Source organism: Etheostoma spectabile, chromosome 5 (assembly GCF_008692095.1).
Source record: "Etheostoma spectabile isolate EspeVRDwgs_2016 chromosome 5, UIUC_Espe_1.0, whole genome shotgun sequence".
NCBI lineage: Eukaryota > Metazoa > Chordata > Actinopteri > Perciformes > Percidae > Etheostoma > Etheostoma spectabile.
The window spans coordinates 36834492-36852579 of record NC_045737.1 but is presented as its reverse complement, the minus strand read 5'-3'; the positions used below and the strand labels follow the sequence as shown (position 1 = coordinate 36852579).

At 41.2% G+C, this 18088-nt stretch overlaps 1 protein-coding gene across 1 annotated transcript in view; it reads right to left on the bottom strand.

Moving 5' to 3' along the window:
* Positions 1-18088, bottom strand: part of vwa8 (von Willebrand factor A domain containing 8) — a 119578-nt gene that overhangs the window by 78111 nt on the left and 23379 nt on the right. The window contains exon 4 of the mRNA XM_032515259.1: positions 1702-1812. Coding sequence (XP_032371150.1) covers positions 1702-1812 — 111 coding nt within the window. The remainder of the gene's footprint in view (positions 1-1701; positions 1813-18088) is intronic.

The following is an 18088-nucleotide window of genomic DNA, read 5'->3' as shown; positions in this document are numbered from 1 at the left end:
CACTTGGGTGCCATTTGGGGGGGGGAGGGGACATTTGAAAACACTTCTGACCCATTATGGTTTTGGAATCTGTGGTGTTGTGTTGCCGTCTCAACGGCCGCAAACGGAGACCTTTGACTACACCGACACTGACTCCAACGGTCCAAAATGTTTTCTATAATGGTAATACAGGTAATTATAATTAAACATAAAAAGGCATTTGTGTTTTTCTGGAGAGGTCAATGCAGGTACATCTTTACACAAACATGCATAGGTCTTATCAAAACTGCCGTGTCAGTTCTTTCCCCTTACAGAACCCTGCCATTCATTTGAGTAAAAGGAAATATGAGTCACACAACTATCAAATTAGAAAAATCAGCTAGAGCCAAACAAAACTGCCCCATCAGCAGGGTAATGGCCCTAATGCTTAATCTGCACTGGCACATACATTGGCCCCTTTACTTTCTATTAAATCATAAAACCACGGCAGCGGGTGCAGTGCAGGGTATACACAAGAATACGCAGCACAGGTGCGTCTTTTTGCAGTCAGCAGCAGAGTTTTATTCCTTCTTTTTTTTTAACCAGTTTTTGACATTTTCTAGACGACACAAATAATCAAGATAATTGACAATAAAAAGAATTGTTGGTTGCAGCCCGAGAAATCTTTACATGTACTTATCATACAGTAGTATTCAGCTACCGTTGTACCACAGGAGAAATTGGATATCAACAATAACTAAACTCCATTCCAGCTTCAGCCTCATTACAAGTAGTTCACTAATTAGCCATGGGTTTTCCTGTACCAGAAAACAACGGCGTGTTTGTGAGTAAGGTCTAGTGTGCGGGGAATAAAAATGTGGAACATTTTACCCGGTTCCATGAAGTCTATGTTTGAACTGTTATGCAACGGTCTTATATATAAGACGAAATGTGCCAATTAGCCGTGGATAATGACATGATTGAGTGAATGTTAATTATCACAGCTTATCATCATTTGTCACTGCCGGCTCACTGAAGCCCGGTGATGACAGGGTTTAATGATCAGGCTTAGCTGGATTTTGCTTCTTTTTTTGTTTTGTTTCTCCATAATTGTTTTTCCCTGTGCCCCTGGGGAACGAATGGAGAAGAATGGAGGACAGAAAGTTCTCCTTAGAGAAAACCATTGTTACTTGACATACAAAGTGAAAAGAGTGTGGGGGGGGGTACATTTGCATAAAGCTTGATCAGTCAAAGAGTGGCATAGAAAGAATCAGAATGAAACGTTACTGTTGTGATGAGAGTTTATAATATACAGGGGCTAGAATACGTTTACACACCCATAGTAAAGTTGATTAAAAAGAGGAATAAAAAAAAAAAATCTTTCGGAAATACATCTCAATGGTTTAATTCAAAAACCTTTGGAAAATCCAACCTTTGAAGGACCCTTGGTCTTTGGGATTAAAATAACCCCATTTCATCACTTACCCTTCACCATACCTAGAGATTGGCATGATGTTATTTCAGTAAGCCTAATAGCTGGTTTGATTTCCATTAAAATCCGTTCGTTTGTTGTACTGAGCTGGAAATGAGCCGCAAACCTAATATGTTGTCCTGAGTGTGCCCTTTCTGAATAGCGCTTCTGTCACCATGCCATAACATGTAATGGTTAGTCAGGCAAATAGTCTGGGAAAGTAGATTTTACAGTGCATAGCGTATAAACCTAAAAGCATTGAGTGGATTTACCTGGTCTATGTAGAAGGCGGTCCCTGAGCGGATCTCTCTCCTCTGTTTCAGGTCAGTCTCTGTGGTGTCCCTGGACAATGCTACATACTCTACTTCCCGTTTGGTCAACTCCTAGTCAACAACAAGAGACAACTTCAAGACTTATGCTGTAAAATAAAAAAATATGAGAGCATTTTGCAAACAAATTCTATGAACTATTAGTCTGGCTCCGCCCTCCTATGTACTACTTCCGCTCAATTTTAATTTTTCTTGAGTTTTTGGTACATTTGCAGGTTTTCTCGAGTCAAATCTTAACTGGTCTAATCAGCGAACAGAGGGAGTGGCTGAGAACAATGACGTTGAGGTTGTGTGCTAGTTTGAGTTGTAGTTCCGTAATGCAAGCGAAGCCATTCGGTCCGTTGTGGCAACGCTGCCAAATATCTAGAAGTAAAAGCCCCGAGCAAGAACAATCTTTGCTGAGCTGTGTTGGGGGCCATGATGTTGTGGCCCTCCTCCCCACAGGGTTCTGGATAAGTTTGATTTTTCGGCTCGCTCAGTCAGTGGTGAAGGAGTTAGCTAAGGCTAACGCTAGCGATGCTAAGCCGACGTCACGACCAGATGTTGGAGAGTGGCCAGACTCTCTGGATGAATGAAATCAACCAGAGTATGGTAGGACCAGGCTAATGGACCAGAGTCTGGTAGGACCAGGCTAATGTATCAGAGTCTGGTAGGACCAGGCTAATGTATCAGAGTCTGGTAGGACCAGGCTAATGGACCAGTGGAGTCTGGTAGGACCAGGCTAATGGACCAGAGTCTGGTAGGACCAGGCTAATGGACCAGTGGAGTCTGGTAGGACCAGGACTAATGGACCGAGTCTGGTAAGGACCAGGCTAATGGACCAGTGGAGTCTGGTAGGACCAGGTAATGGACCAGATCTGGTAGGACCAGGCTAATGGACCTGGAGTCTGGTAGACCAGGCTAATGGACAGAGTTTGGTAGGACCAGGCATGCATAGGACCGGCTAATGGACCAGTGGAGTCTGGTAGACCAGGCTATGACCGAGTCTGGTAGGACCAGGCTAATGACCAGAGTCTGGTAGGACCAGGCTAATGGACCAGTGGATTGGTAGACCGGCTAATGACAGTGGAGTCTGGTAGGACCAGGCTAATGGACCAGTGGGAGTCTGGTAGACCAGGCTATGGACCAGTGGAGTTTGGTAGGACCGGGCTAATGGACCAGAGTCTGGTAGGACCAGGCATGCAAACAATCACTCTAAAATCTAAATTTCCAGAAGAAACTGCAAAGTCTATTAAGATTGGAACATGACATACAACATTAAAGACATTTAGGTCACATGCAGTACTTTCTTTACTTTGCTGCCAGAAATCTCTGCAGCTATGAGATCTTTATGGTATTAGATCTGTCAAAGTTTTAGAAAACGAAAACTCCCCACGTGCTTGACGTGAAAGCGGCTGGTAAATGCGGGTTTCGAGTGTTCATTCTAATATAGGCCCACATGATCTGCTCAGAGGGGCAAAAGAAGCATGCAGCACAATGACAGTGGGCCGACCGTATCTAGTACAGGAGGGTGGCATTTGCAGAGGGTCAAAAACGGGTACAACACAACAGCTGGACCCGAACAATTAACCTCTTTGGCCAGAGAAATAATCTTAGCTGTATGCAAATGGGACTACCTGCAAGTAAATGTCCTGCTTGAAATTGTGTTTGGGTACTGCCGTTATGAACATCCGCGGGAGCCCGAGGGAGGGGTGCAGTCTCTTATATCACTAATTTAGGTGGTCAACGTTCAGCAGTGTAACCAAAGTCACACGCAATGTTTGATATTAAATCAAGATGAGATATGCTATAATTGAGAAACATTTTTTAATTGTAATTATTGAATCTTTAATCATTCACCTGGACCTTCTGATTTTGGAAAAACACATCTTTACCCGGATGAAGGCACCCCAGTGCTCCTCCCACGTATTTACCGGTCAGCCTTCCGGATTGATCACTTGAGTTTGCCTGTCCAAAACACAAACCCACTATAAAACGTTCCAATTCTTCCCTGCACATGTAAAATAGTAACGTTAAGTGTTGTACTTCAATGCCAACTTACCCAACAGGGAGTCCCGTTGAAAAACCTCTTGGCAATAAACATAAAGATAAAACCGAAACTGTCGTGGGATCTCAGCAGTCGCCCGTCCCTCCATCATAGAAAGGGCTGTAAACTCAGCAGAGGTTTAATCAACAAACAATGTTGCTCTTTGGTGAGGAAAGCAGGTGTGTAGAAGGTGAGTGAGAATGTGTGTATAGTAGGTGTATTGTGGATTAAACTGTGGAGCAGATAAGTGGTTATAATAGCCTGATTCGAAGCTGTGACCATATGGGTGAAATTACCATTCATTTTAGCTGTTTTTGTTCATCCGAAGTTGAAATTGCAATTTATTTCAGCTACTACCAATTCAATAAATCTATTAAAGTGCTTTAAAAGAAGGCTTATGAGAAAAGGTATGAGCAACAATCTGTTTTTGAAATTGACTGACAGATTAAGCAGTGACTTATATCTGATGACATTCAATACATACTACATAAGTGCAAGTGATGCATCATCCTTAAATTTGGTTTATGAGTATGGATGCTGCCAAAAGTCCCTTCCAGGGTGTTTGTATTCGTAATTTCCTCACAGCTATAGCTTTGCCATCCACCTGACCCAATTCTATAAACTGTGAAATCGGTGATTCCTAATCCAACTGTCCTTGAGCAGTTTTGGTTCTATATCAATCGTGTGGTTAAGTAAGGTTGTGTTTCTGGCCCTTAGAATATGTGGGAAAAAATAGACAATATAGGCATAACTGATTGCTGTGCTCCCGGCCCAACTATACCAATTTATTCTATACTGGTCTTCACAATTTTCATAACATTAGTCATTTATTATATTTTTCCCTGGGAATATACCTGTCTGAGCAGAAAGTGACAACACGAGGTGCCCTATGACTTGGTCGCGGGTTGTGAGTGCTGTTTTTATGCTATGTACGTTGGCCTTCAAATCTGTACACGTAGTTTGCCGTTAATTCTCTCCCAAAAACCCCTTTAAATATTTCCTTACTATTCATCCTGACGTTAAACCCCTGTCAACAATTAACTGTAAACTCTATATTTTGTGTGGCTCTCCCTCACCAATTAAAAAATGGGAAACATTAGAAACCCTGTGAAAAGGAGCTGGAAGGTGACAAACGGTAGCTGGACAGTAAACAATCCAAAAAAGGCTGAGTCCGGTATTGAAGGCCTAGGAGAAAGACATTTAGGGCAGATTACTATCGGTTAAAAGCCCCTGTAAAAAATAATCTAGACTCTTAGACTAGCCTTTATTCTACTACTGTCAAAAGGCTAGTACTAAATAACAACCATCCATACCATCTGCTATGCCTAGGTAATTACTGTGCAGGGCAAATAGAATACGATTCAGTGGATGAGCTTTTGGTTATGAATATAATCAGTTTGGCCTAGCAAATTTCATGATTTAAAAACAGGAATTGTATTTTAAAAGAACACAATGGAGTTATTGAGACTTTATTTTACACATCTGAAAGTTTTGTTAATGTAATTCAGATGTAAAACACTATATTTACCAATGATATATCTTTATGAAGTGATTTGCATATAGGTTGTAACTGTCCTAATAGATATATATATATAGTATATATACATATAGTCCATACCAATACTGTGTTTCATGCAATTATATCCGGCATATTGGGAGCCGGTGTACCATCTGGACGGCAGCCAAAGTCAACTTGCAATGACTTTAGAATGATGGGAGACTAAACATGGGCACCCGGGAAGGAACCCATGTGAGATACGGGAGTCACTAATTCAAACGTCACAATATTACAAACAGCATGATTCGAGACTTACCGTGTTTTCCTAGTTTAGCGAGCTTCAAAGGCAGCTACGGGTAGATCTTGCCATTCAGCACGGGACCTACTGCCCTGTCGGAGCGGCAACAACACAGAAGGCCCAACACTGGTGTCACTCAGTTCTTGCCAACATGGCCCCCTCTACACAAGACACGCCCATAGATATCTTGATCTGACACTGCCGACTACGTAAGGTTATCGGTACCCCTGATTAACGTGTATCATACGATCACTTGCATACTGCAAGTCTTTTCCTTCACTCTAAAGTCATCATCTGAAAGGCCAAGTTAAGCTACAAGTGTCGGACAGGTCTATTCAGATTGAGAAATAAGAAATTTAAATGTATAAAATTTAATTAGACCAGAGCAAAAAAAAGGCAGCTGGCAACTTGCTTGATTAGTATAGAGATCTGCCCGTTTAGCCAAAAATAAAATAAAACAAACATAAACCTTTTGTCCTCTCAAAAATTAATTGGAGTTGCTAGGGGGTCATGGGCCTCTAATACATTATACCTTCCACTAATCCATTTATAAACAACGATCAGGACAAGGGAATTAGCTTTCTAAACCAAAAATATCTGTTATAAAATTCCTCTCCAAGAAAATACGAATGGAAAGGAATTTGGCGTGGTTCTCCTGAATCCCTGTACTCATGCCTCCTCTCCATATGCATATTTGATGGTGAAATATCTGTGCCTGACCCTTTCCCACGCGGGTTTTGACAAACACTCCAGTGTACAGCCCGACACATCCTTCTCTAACATCACATGGAATTATGCACTTTGTTCCCCCCCTATTCCTGCACAACACAAGCCCTACTAATAACTACCTTTCTTTTAATCTGTTTCACCCTAGCGTTCTAAATCGGTGAGCCTGCCTAGGTAGAAACCACGGTTGACCACAATTGCTTTTCACATGCCCTGCTTTATCCAAGTCTACAGCTGCATAAACAGTTGCACATGCCTTTACCTATTAGAAACAGGAGCCCATGCAACCAGCATCAGCCAAGCACCATCAAATAAAAACAGTGGGTCAAATTTGAGTGATTTAAGATTTGCTGAAACAGAGGCTAAGGTAGTTGAGAGTGACACAGAGAGATAAGACAGGGAGAGCGTGGGAAGGACACACTCTCCTCAGAGAGCTGTAAATCCTTTTGAACAGCACCTGAAAATCAGGAGAAGAAAACAAAGCTGTTTTGTCAACTCCCTAGAAAAGGCCAGTGCCCATGCTTACGTGAATGTGCAATGATGTAAAATAGAAAACCCTAAATGTTTTCGTGCCCATCTCCCACATCTCCCTGAACTGCTTATTGAACATGAATCTATTGGTAATATCTTATTTCAGGTCTGAATCATTAAATGTTTCCCCCAGCTAAAAAGCACACATGAAGCTTTCAGGGTCCCTTATTGACAATTTGGGTAAGATGTTATCAAATCACTGAATTTCAAACTGGACTTTTTCACATTCAGGTTGGTGGAAAATGTTGTCACAGACTTTACGTCTGCTAGAGCACGTGATCATGTTGAGTAATCATCTCCAACAAGAGACATATTTCTTTTACACACTTTCATTGATCTCAATTTACTTAAAACCAACTGTACAATTGTACAAACAATACCATTTGATATAATCATCCATTGACATACTTTAATCAACGTCAGTGATCCTGAACTGGTTTGCACGTTATCTTTGGTATTTCAATCTGGCACTTGAACAGACATTGCCAAGCAAAAAAAATCAATTCCATCTTCTTAGATGCATCCCTTCCCGTTTTTGCATCATTCTAGAATTTAATCATATACAGAGGCGTAAACAGATTATTATCTACTAGTCCCATCTACTAATTAGCAACAGCAGGTCCCCAACAGGTGACAGTCAAAAACCAAAAAAGCTTTCAATATATGACGACAACGGTTAAAGAATGGCAGCATACAAGCATCTCCCCCCCCCCCTCCATTTGTCACTCTGTTGGTTTGGATTAATATCTAATTCTGATTTTGAACTTATGTGTTATAGCTATACATATAAAAAAAAAAGTTCAGCATATGAACTGAGGAGGAAAGTGGCTACATCAGTATAAGACCTGATCCGTGAAACTTGGCCGCTAAGTAAACAGAAGGGTGTTTTTGCATTTCTGTGTAAGCCAACAGTGAACTTGCTATATATGATAGATGAGCAAATGACTCTACATGACAAAACCCTGAAAGACAGAGTATACGTGTTTATTTATCGCAAAGAAAATTTAAATGCTCCGACACTGGGAAACGCTGCAATAATTTCTCCTCCTGGAGCTCACTTTAAGTTTTCACATTGTCCGGTAAAACAATCATTAAGTACTTTGATACTTCTTCAATTATATTCTATATAATCTTCCTTTTTTCTACTATTGCTTTTTTTCGCACTTTTAAACACTACACCGTGTCTAAGACCTCCTAAGTATTTCGTATTAGCCAGGAGATTTTTAGCCCTTTTTTTTGCACTGCCTTCATTTGTCAAATAAAGTAGTCTTTAGTTTGGCCAAGACTACCGAATCCTATCCACTTTTAAGAAAGATATTGGAAGCGCTCTGTGCAATAAACTGAAATATTTTTGAACATGTATAACAAACTAGAAGACAGCCACTTCTTATTCTCCAAAATCCGAGGACATAATAAATTAGCCTAATATCTTAGTTAATTAAACTATAGGCTTTTTCTTACTGCTTGGACATCTGTGACAAAACTTAATACGTATAAAGTTTAGTGGCATTTTTATGTTACTTAGTATACATGGTTGTAACTTGGGTAGACCAAGGCAATAAAAATGTACTGTTAAACATTGAAAGTTGACCGTTTAACCTGATTGTTTTCAATAATCAAATTCCCATAATTCACCTTACTCCTGTACTTTATTTCGGAAATAAGAACACAGAGGTAACCTCTGCTTACCAGAACACTTTTGTCATACCCCTTGGTGCGAACACCTCCTCTTGACCAACTTATGGGTGCAAAAGGTGCAGAGACCCCTTTGTGTTCGATTTGGACTGAGATCTGGTGGCCCAAGGTTCTTAGCTTCGACCTATGCAAGCACCAGAGAAGAACTTTGTGTACGATCTTGACTAGCATACCACAAACATCATCAGGTATTTCCTCGAGTTAAAACCCCAATATATGTACACCATTCGTTGGCACAAGGTCATACAACACAGCCTTTGGACATCGCACCCACATTTATCCCTTATAACATTACACTCCATTCGTGCTCCTTATCTAGGCTACACAGTGTGTACCACATGTATATCTTACAGGTATGCTTCTACCAAGGCAAGTGAACAACATGACCACTTAACAGGTACTCGTAAGCGGTTTTTGACAATTCTTAAAAAAAATTCAAACAAAAAGTAGATCTCGAAAAAACAAAAAGATTACTTTGCTATTCTTGCAATACACAAGTGGGCAGTTCCTAAAAGTCTGCCACTCTGAAAAAGCTAAAAGATTCACCAATTCCTAGTTACAATTTCTGTTTACTGGTATCTACTCAAACCGGTGGTACAACTAACCAAAACGTAAGGGCTTTAGTGTACTGAAGCTGACATCGCGGTAAAGCTAATTCCTGCATAACACAGTAATTGCATCAACACAGTACACTATAAAATAGCTTTTACCAAGTCAACATCCCATGTGCATGGACTACTTGCTCTTTTCTTGCCTGGGTTGGTTGTTATGACAGTGGGGCAGTAGCAAAATATGTAGCTAAAGTTAGACTTTTGGCTCATATTGGTTTCAAAAACATAAACATTGGACTTCCTCTTTCCTCAGCATAACTCAATGGACGACCTAACGTTACACAAATGACAACAAATCAACCAAAGAAAAGCGCTGAAGTCACAGACATACAAACTGCATACTAAAACGCCTTTTTAAACAAAGCACCCAACATGGCACAACAACTTCCATCAACTCCTCTCTTAAGGAGTGAGGCCTGAACCCAGAATTTCATTACCATCGGCGTTTATGTGTGCCACACACACTATTCATGAAAAAAAAAGAAAACTAAATCAAAGAATCCAATACATGGAAAGACGGATCTAGAACAGCTAAATGACGTTTCAACGCACTTTATCTCACCTTGATTCAACACACATGAAAACACTATCATAATACCTTCAACAATTTAATCATTTATGGTGGACTTAGAGGTGGCAGTTGGTCTAAATTAAGTCCTCTAGCTTTGGGATTAATTCTACCTTAAAGTAGCCTCAAGGTGGAGACCGTAATTAAAGAAAAATCCTGCTCAAAATTATTTGAGTAATATCTTTATGCCACTTTCTCGAAACTGACGAGTAATCTCATTGTGATAAATATTTTGGTTAATAGACGCAGAATTGGTCAAACACTACAAAAGGTTCCGCGCTACATTCGATTGTCTTGGTGCGGGCCAAGGTCAGGATATTTCGATAATTTCGAGCGTAGCATTCTCGGTCAAAAAATTGTGGTATTTGATTTTGCATGTTGCCCCAGCCCTACTTAAAACCCTGCAGGGTGTTTCACTGTAGGACTATGTAGGAGAGGGAGCTGCTCTGACGGCAACAGCTTGTCGTATCGCTCATATGACATCAGGAAGCTTCCGTCCTCCAGCTGCATCTACCGGTTCTCCAGAAAGTTTTTGAGGACGGCAGAACTTTCTCCTCGGCCTTTTCCAGTCCCTCCGAGACCAGAGACTCGGCCTTGGGTTGCTGCCACTGACAGCACACTGGGGTGCAAACACACAAACGTTGAGATTAATCAGTAACTCATCAGTACTCCAAACCGGGTACCCCCAGATCTTTTTACAGGTGCTCTAATACGATGTTGGGAAGATGTCACTAGAGGTAGAGCCCGACCGATATCGTCGGCGGGCCGATATTATCAGCCATATTAGGTCTTTTAACAACTACTTGATCTGATCAATGTATTTAAAATTTAAATAAAAACGGACGGTCAACCATGTTATGAATGTTGCCGTTGCATAGTTTTTTTTCCACTAGAGGTGCTCTACAACGTCCCTGTTGGCAACACTGATTATTTTTTTTAGGGGTCCAAGCCGAGGGCTGGGAACCGTGGTAGCAAAAGCTATGCGTTCCCTCAGCAGGGCTGTGAACCTCTCAACCTTTGCCTCCCCACGTTACACTTTGGATTCCCGCTTCCGCACGCTCCACCGGTTCGCCGATGTCAACTCGCGTTGGGCTGATTGCGCGAGGGATATTTGGACCCCGGTCACAACTGCTTGCAGTTCTAGTTTGTTATTCAAAAGACTTTAAGTTTTATTCTTAAGTTTGTATTTTTTATTTATCAGAACTTTAATATATTTTGATGTTCCTCTGTTCTGTTGTGACAATAAACAAATTATCATATTTTTATAGTGAGAACTCATAAATACTAATGTTAGGGTAAACGGTTTATTATTTTTTACGGCATTTCTGGATTTCTTTTTTTTAAAACACATATCGGCCAATGTATTGGAATTTTTAAATAACCATACGTACATATATTTGTATTGGCTTAAAAATTCTTTTTTTGGTTGGGCTCTAGTTTGAAGTATTGTCAACAAACAGAGGCTAGCTCGCCCCTCCTTCCTCCTCTCCTGTCGTTGCCCCCCCCTCCTTTCCGTACACTAACACCCCCCCCCCCACCCCCAAATCCCCTTGTTGGTTATTGGCTGGAACGCTGGAACTCTGTTGGTCAGGTTGGTGTTGCAGGTGGGCCCAGTTTGTTTTTTTTGTTGTTGTGTGTGGGACCCTGGGCTGTCTACAGAGACCGCGTCTTTTACAGTGTGTTGTTTATATATGGGACTACAAATGTGTAGCCTAAAAAATGGTGTAACATGTGCTTAGAGCACCTTTAAGAAGCTTTTTATTACCACCTAGGATGACATTTATTGCCAACTGCATTGCCAAATGATGGAAATCAGAAGGATTTTAAGCCAGAGAAAAGATTTATTTACAAAGTATCATTGCCTAATTGAATAAGGCACTTGTGGAAGTGTGTTTTGTACTCCAATAAACATAAATGAATACAGATTTGTATCTCATTTGGATTATGCTATTTAATTAAAATACCAAAGTAAATTTAAATGTTACCCCACACAATATTTATTTATGACATTACGGCATTTATTTAAACCTACAAAAGACGAAACCAAATGTAAGACCTGTTTGTAAGAGATTAATTCAGACTTCAATACCGCTTAACAACACCGTGGGTACACTTGCAAAATACATTGAGATGCAGAGGAAGTTGTGGTTAATTTAAGGCTAAACCTAATTGTCGCAATCGTTTAACCTCAGGGCCAAATCTGCTGCTCCATTGTCAACATGACCTCTGCCCTAGTCAAAACGTTAACAGCGCTGGAGGATTTGCACAAGGAACAATTTGACCATGCATCAGTTCTATACTGCTCAATGACAGAATGATCTCACCATAAAGCCTTTTCCTGAGGATGTGCTCATCTTATTGTGTTTCAGAACATCCTTCAAACTACTCCAACCCAAAGTACCCCCATTTCTGCCGTTTGTACCCTGGATCTGTTCTTCGGTCATGACCCAGCCTTCATGACCAAAGTTGAGGTAGGAATGAAAACGTGCTCTCTTTTTGTCACAACAGTGCGATAAATTGAATGTAATAGTGCCACCTCAACAATTGGGACCACACCATATGAACCCAAGTTCAAAATTACTCAGTATTAATTTATTCTAAGCTGTATTGCAGCCTCTCTTTAAGTCGGTTTGTTAGGCCTTCAACCCAGGAAGTACATGATTCAAACAGTCTGGTTGTTGGAGGGAGGCCTGTTGTGGGATTAAAAAAACACCATTGGTAAACATTGGTTTAGTTTCAACAGTGTGTGTGTAACGTTTGTCAAGAGTCAAGATTCCTTCGTTTGTCATTTTTTATGCAACCACTAAACCATAGTATGTTTTCGCACGTCCAGTAGCTGATAAAAAAGACTTTCAAATTCTAAGCTCATAAATACAGCATTTGAAATAACTAAGATTACGCTGAAATATGCTTCAATTAAAAAACATCTCAAATTATTGTCAAAAGGATTAGTAGTTTAAAATATTTGAGGAACAGTGTATTGTTTGCAGTTCACCTTGTCTGATGAGGCAGTCTGATTGATTTGGGAAATAAGCTCTTTAACCAGCCAAGTAGTGCATGAACATGTATGTTTGTGGTAGACACACATTTCAGCAGGAATCAAAAAGCATGTCTGACGTGCAGGGCAGGAAACTGAGCTGTCTGGGTGCACCGCAGAGCAGTGGCCATGGTATTAGGTTAACATGTAATGCGTGGCAGTTGGTGTGGGAGTAGAGCCATGAAACTATAGCCAATGCTCTATATTTAACTCTGGATCCATTTTCAGCCCCAATGATAATCAGATAATTGTTAAAAATGTAAGTGACGCAGGATACCCAGAGGGACAAAGAAGCACAGACCGGCCTTGTTCTTAGCCTGAAATACAAAAACATCCCACCACATACTGACAAGCTTTGAGCAAAACCCACTACTGTACTGTATTTAAACATGTATTTCTCATTCCATAACACCCTGTGGTCCTAGTTAGAATATAATGAAACCTTTATTTGTATAGCATTTACAAGTGCTTTGACAGAAGAAACATCCAAACCAATACAATATAACATACAGTATATAACACGAGTGTAATAGTGAAAATAGAAGATGGCCACCTATACAAGGACAGAAAAATATTAATAATAAATGAAACAAATTTAGCAGATGACGGGTAAAAAGACGATTCAAAAGACAACACGCAAGAGTAGTAGTAGCAAGGATTGTGCGCAAAACCAAAGAAGGGGCGGGGGGGGGGGGGGTGGCACGCAAGTCTTGTTTGTTTGAAAGTAGTAATATCACCTAACTTGCTTAGACGCCTTTAATTAAGTATTTAAGTTTAGTTTTGAATCTCTGGCGTCATACATCTCAGATTGTTGAGAATTGTTCGGGGCGCCTGGCTAGCTCGCCGCTATAGCACACACCCATACGTAGGGTAGTCCTCAACGCAGCGGCCACAGGTTCACCTCCAACCTTCGGCCCTTTGCTGCATGTCATCCCCCGTCTCTCTCCCTTTTCATGTCTTCATCGTCCCTAAAAATAAAGTCCTCAAATGCCCCAAAAAATCATCTTTACAAAATATAATAAATAAATATTTTAATATATTAATATTTTGTAATTTTTTAAGATGATTTTTCAAAGAACATTTATTATATATATCTAATATATATATATATAGATATATATATAGAGAGAGAGAACAAAAATAAACTTGTAGTGTTCCTTTTGCATGTCCCAATACCTGCTTATTATTACTTTTTTTGTTTTGTTGTAGATGCCATTTCAGTTCAACGCAGCTTTAGTGTAGGTGGAAATCTTTTTATTACTGAAACAGTGTCTTATTAGCAATGTGGGTTTGAGGTACGCGGCCTTACATTAGAGCCTGCTAACTGGAGAGAGGTGACTAGAGGTCTAAAAATACAACAAGCATGTGATTACATCCATGATCCATCCTCGTATAAACCATGGAGTGGGTGGAGGATGCTGGCTGAATGGGAAAGAAAAAAAGAAAGAGCAAAGACACCAAGAGTAATGGGATAGCAGGGGAAGACAACTAAGGACAGGGACTGACATGCTAAGTCTGAATTTGGGCTCCAAATCACACAGGCCCCGAGGAATACTTGGATGTTTCTAGTTAACACACAGACACACACCTCCTACCATACCAAATTATCTCAAAGGAAAAGCTGGCTATTTGCACCCACGTGTCAGGTACTGCACGGGTACATACATAGATACTCACCATTGCCCCCACATGGCAAACAATCCAATAACCAACTCATGTACCGACAATGCCACCTCCAGACACACCCTGCCACGTTTCATTGATGGCACGCGGTTCCCTGATATTTGACAAAGACCAAAAATAACACCCTCACAACCTATTAGTACCACCAATAACGGCTGTATCTATTCATGAGCTGTTTCCGTGGAACAGTGGACACCATTTTTGTCATTTGTTGAGAAGGTGGGAGTCGGCTTATCCTCAGGGAGTTGAAGCAGCTGGCTAGTTTTCCTTGTTGTCAGCAAACAGAAAATGCATCAACCGCCTTGGCAGCTACACCACTGTGTCATGACGGGATATGGACGTGAACAAAAGGAAACAATACTTCTGAGCTTTGGAATCAAGGCTTTGTGATTGGCCATACATGCCCACCTTGAGGCCCTATTTTCCTCACGTGGCTAAAGCAAGGCGATGCAACTCTCGGCACAACTGTTACTCACTTGGTCCATTGTGGGGGGGGGGGGGAGGGGGACATTTGAAAACACTTCTGACCCATTATGGTTTTGGAATCTGTGGTTGTGTTGCCGTCTCAACGGCCGCAAAACGGAGACCTTTGACTACACCGACACTGACTCCAACGGTCCAAATTTTTCTATAATGGTAATACAGGTAATTATAATTAAACATAAAAGGCTTTGTGTTTTTCTGGAGAGTCAATGCAGGTACATCTTTACACAAACATGCATAGGTCTTATCAAAACTGCCGTGTCAGTTCTTTCCCCTTACAGACCCCTGCCATTCATTTGAGTAAAAGGAAATATGAGTCCACACACTATCAAATTAGAAAATCAGGCTAGAGCCAACAAAACTGCCCATCATCAGGGTAAGGCCCTATGCTTAATCTGCACTGGCACATACATTGGCCCCTTTACTTTCTATTAATCATAAAACCACGGCGCGGGTGCAGTGCAGGGTATACACAGATACCGCAGCACAGGTGCGTCTTTTTGCAGTCAGCAGCAAGTTTATTTCCTTCTTTTTTTTTAACCAGTTTTTGACATTTTCTAGACGACACATAATCAAGATAATTGACAATAAAAAGAATTGTTGGTTGCAGCCCGAGAAATCTTTACATGACTATCTATACAGTAGTATTCAGCTAACCGTTGTACCACACAGGAGAAATTGGGATATCACAATAACTAAACTCCATCCAGCTTCAGCCTCATTACAAGTAGTTCACTAATAGCCATGGGTTTTCCTGTACCAGAAACAGGGGCGGTGTTTGTGAGTAGGCTAGTGTGCGGGGAATAAAAATGTGGAAACATTTTACCCGGTTCCATGAAGTCTATGTTTGAACTGTTATGCAACGGTCTTATAATAAGACGAAATGTGCCAATTAGCCGTGGATATGACATGATTGAGTGAATGTTAATTATACAAGCTTATCATCATTGTCACTGCCGGCTCACTGAAGCCCTTGACAGGGTTTAATGATCAGGCTTAGCTGGATTTTGCTTCTTTTTTTGTTTTGTTTCCTCCATAATTGTTTTTTTCCCTGTGCCCCTGGGGGAATGTAATGGAGAAGATGAGGACAGAAAGTTCTCCTTAGAGAAAACCATTGTTACTTGACATACAAATGAAAGATGTGGGGGGGGGTACATTTGCATAAGATTGATCTCAAAGAGTGGCATAGAAAGAATCAGAATGAAACGTACTGTTGTGATGGAGTTTTATAATATACAGGGGCTAGAATACGTTTACACACCCATAGTAAAGTTGATTAAAAGAGAATAAAAAAAAAAATCTTTCGAATACATCTCAATGGTTTAATTCAAAACCTTTGGAAAATCCAACCTTTGAGGACCCTTGGTCTTTGGGATTAAAATAACCCCATTTCATCACTTACCCTTCACCATACTAGAGATTGGCATGATGTTATTTCAGTAGCCTAATAGCGGTTTGATTTCCTTAAAATCCGTTCGTTTGTTGTACTGAGCTGGAATGAGCCGCAAACCTAATATGTTGTCCTGAGTGTGCCCTTTCTGAATAGCGCTTCTGTCCCATGCCATAACATGTAATGGTTAGTCAGGCAAATAGTCTGGGAAAGTAGATTTACAGTGCATAGCGTATAAACCTAAAAGCATTGAGTGGATTTACCTGGTCTATGTGAAGGCGGTCCCTGGCGGATCTCTCTCCTCTGTTTCAGGTCAGTCTCTGTGGTGTCCCTGGACAATGCTACATACTCAACTTCCCGTTTGGTCAACTCCTAGTCAACACCAGAGACAACTTCAAGCTATGCTGTAATAAAAAATATGAGAGCATTTTGCAACAAATTCTATGAACTATTAGTCTGGCTCCGCCCTCCTATTCTACTTCCGCTCAATTTTAATTTTTCTTGAGTTTTTGGTACATTTGCAGGTTTTCCTCGAGTCAAATCTTAACTGGTCTAATCAGCGACAGAGGGAGTGGCTAGAACAATGACGTTGAGGTTGTGTGCTAGTTTGAGTTGTGTTTCCGTAATGCAAGCGAAGCCATTCGGGTCCGTTGTGGAACGCTGCCAATTATCTAGAAGTAAAAGCCCAGCCAGAAAACATCTTTGCTGAGCTGTGGGGGCCATGATGTTGTGGCCCTCCTCCCCACAGGTTCTGGATAAGTTTGATTTTTCGGCTCGCTCAGTCAGTGGTGAGGAGTTAGCTAGGCTAACGCTAGCGATGCATAAGCCGACGTCACGACCAGATGTTGGAGAGTGGCCAGACTCTCTGGATGAATAAATCAACCAGTTAGGTAGGACCTGCAGGACCAAGTCTGGTAGGACCAGGCTAATGTATCAAGTCTGGTAGACCAGGCTAATGTATCAGAGTCTGGTAGGACCAGGCTCATGGACCAGTGGAGTCTGGTAGGACCAGGCTAATGGACCAGAGTCTGGTGGACCAGGCTAATGGACCAGTGGAGTCCGGTAGGACCAGGCTAATGGACCAGAGTCGGTAGGACCATGCTAATGGACCAGTGGAGTCGGGTAGGACCAGGCTAATGGACCATAGTCTGGTAGGACCAGGCTAATGGACCATGGAGTCTGGTAGGACCATACTATGGACCAAGTATGGTAGGACCGGCTAATGGACCAGTAGTCTGGTAAGGACCTCGGCTAATGGACCAGTGGGAGTCTGGTAGACCAGGCTATGGACCAGAGTCTGGTAGGACCAGGCTAATGACAAGTCTGGTAGACCAGGCTAATGGACCAGTGGATGTCTGGTAGGACCGCTATTGACGCATGGCGTAGACGGTAATGGACCAGTGAGTCTGTAGACCAGGCTATTGGACCAGTGGGTGGTAGGACGGGCTAATGCCCAGAGTCTGTAACAGCATCAACCATCACTCTAAATCTAATTTCCAGAAGAAACTGCAAAGTCTATAAGATTGGAACATGACATACAACTTAAAGACATTTAGGTCACAGCAGTACTTTCTTTACTTTGCTGCCAGAAATCTCTGCAGCTATGATCTTTATGGTATTAGATCTGTCAAGTTTTTAGAAAAACACTAGTAAAAGATAAGAGTATAAGAGTTTCACATCTTTATTTTGGTGGATGTGTGTGTGTGTGTGGTGTGTGTGCGTGTGCGTGTGCGTGTTGTGGTTGTGTGTGTGTCTGTTTGTGTGTGTGTGTGTCTGTTTGTGTG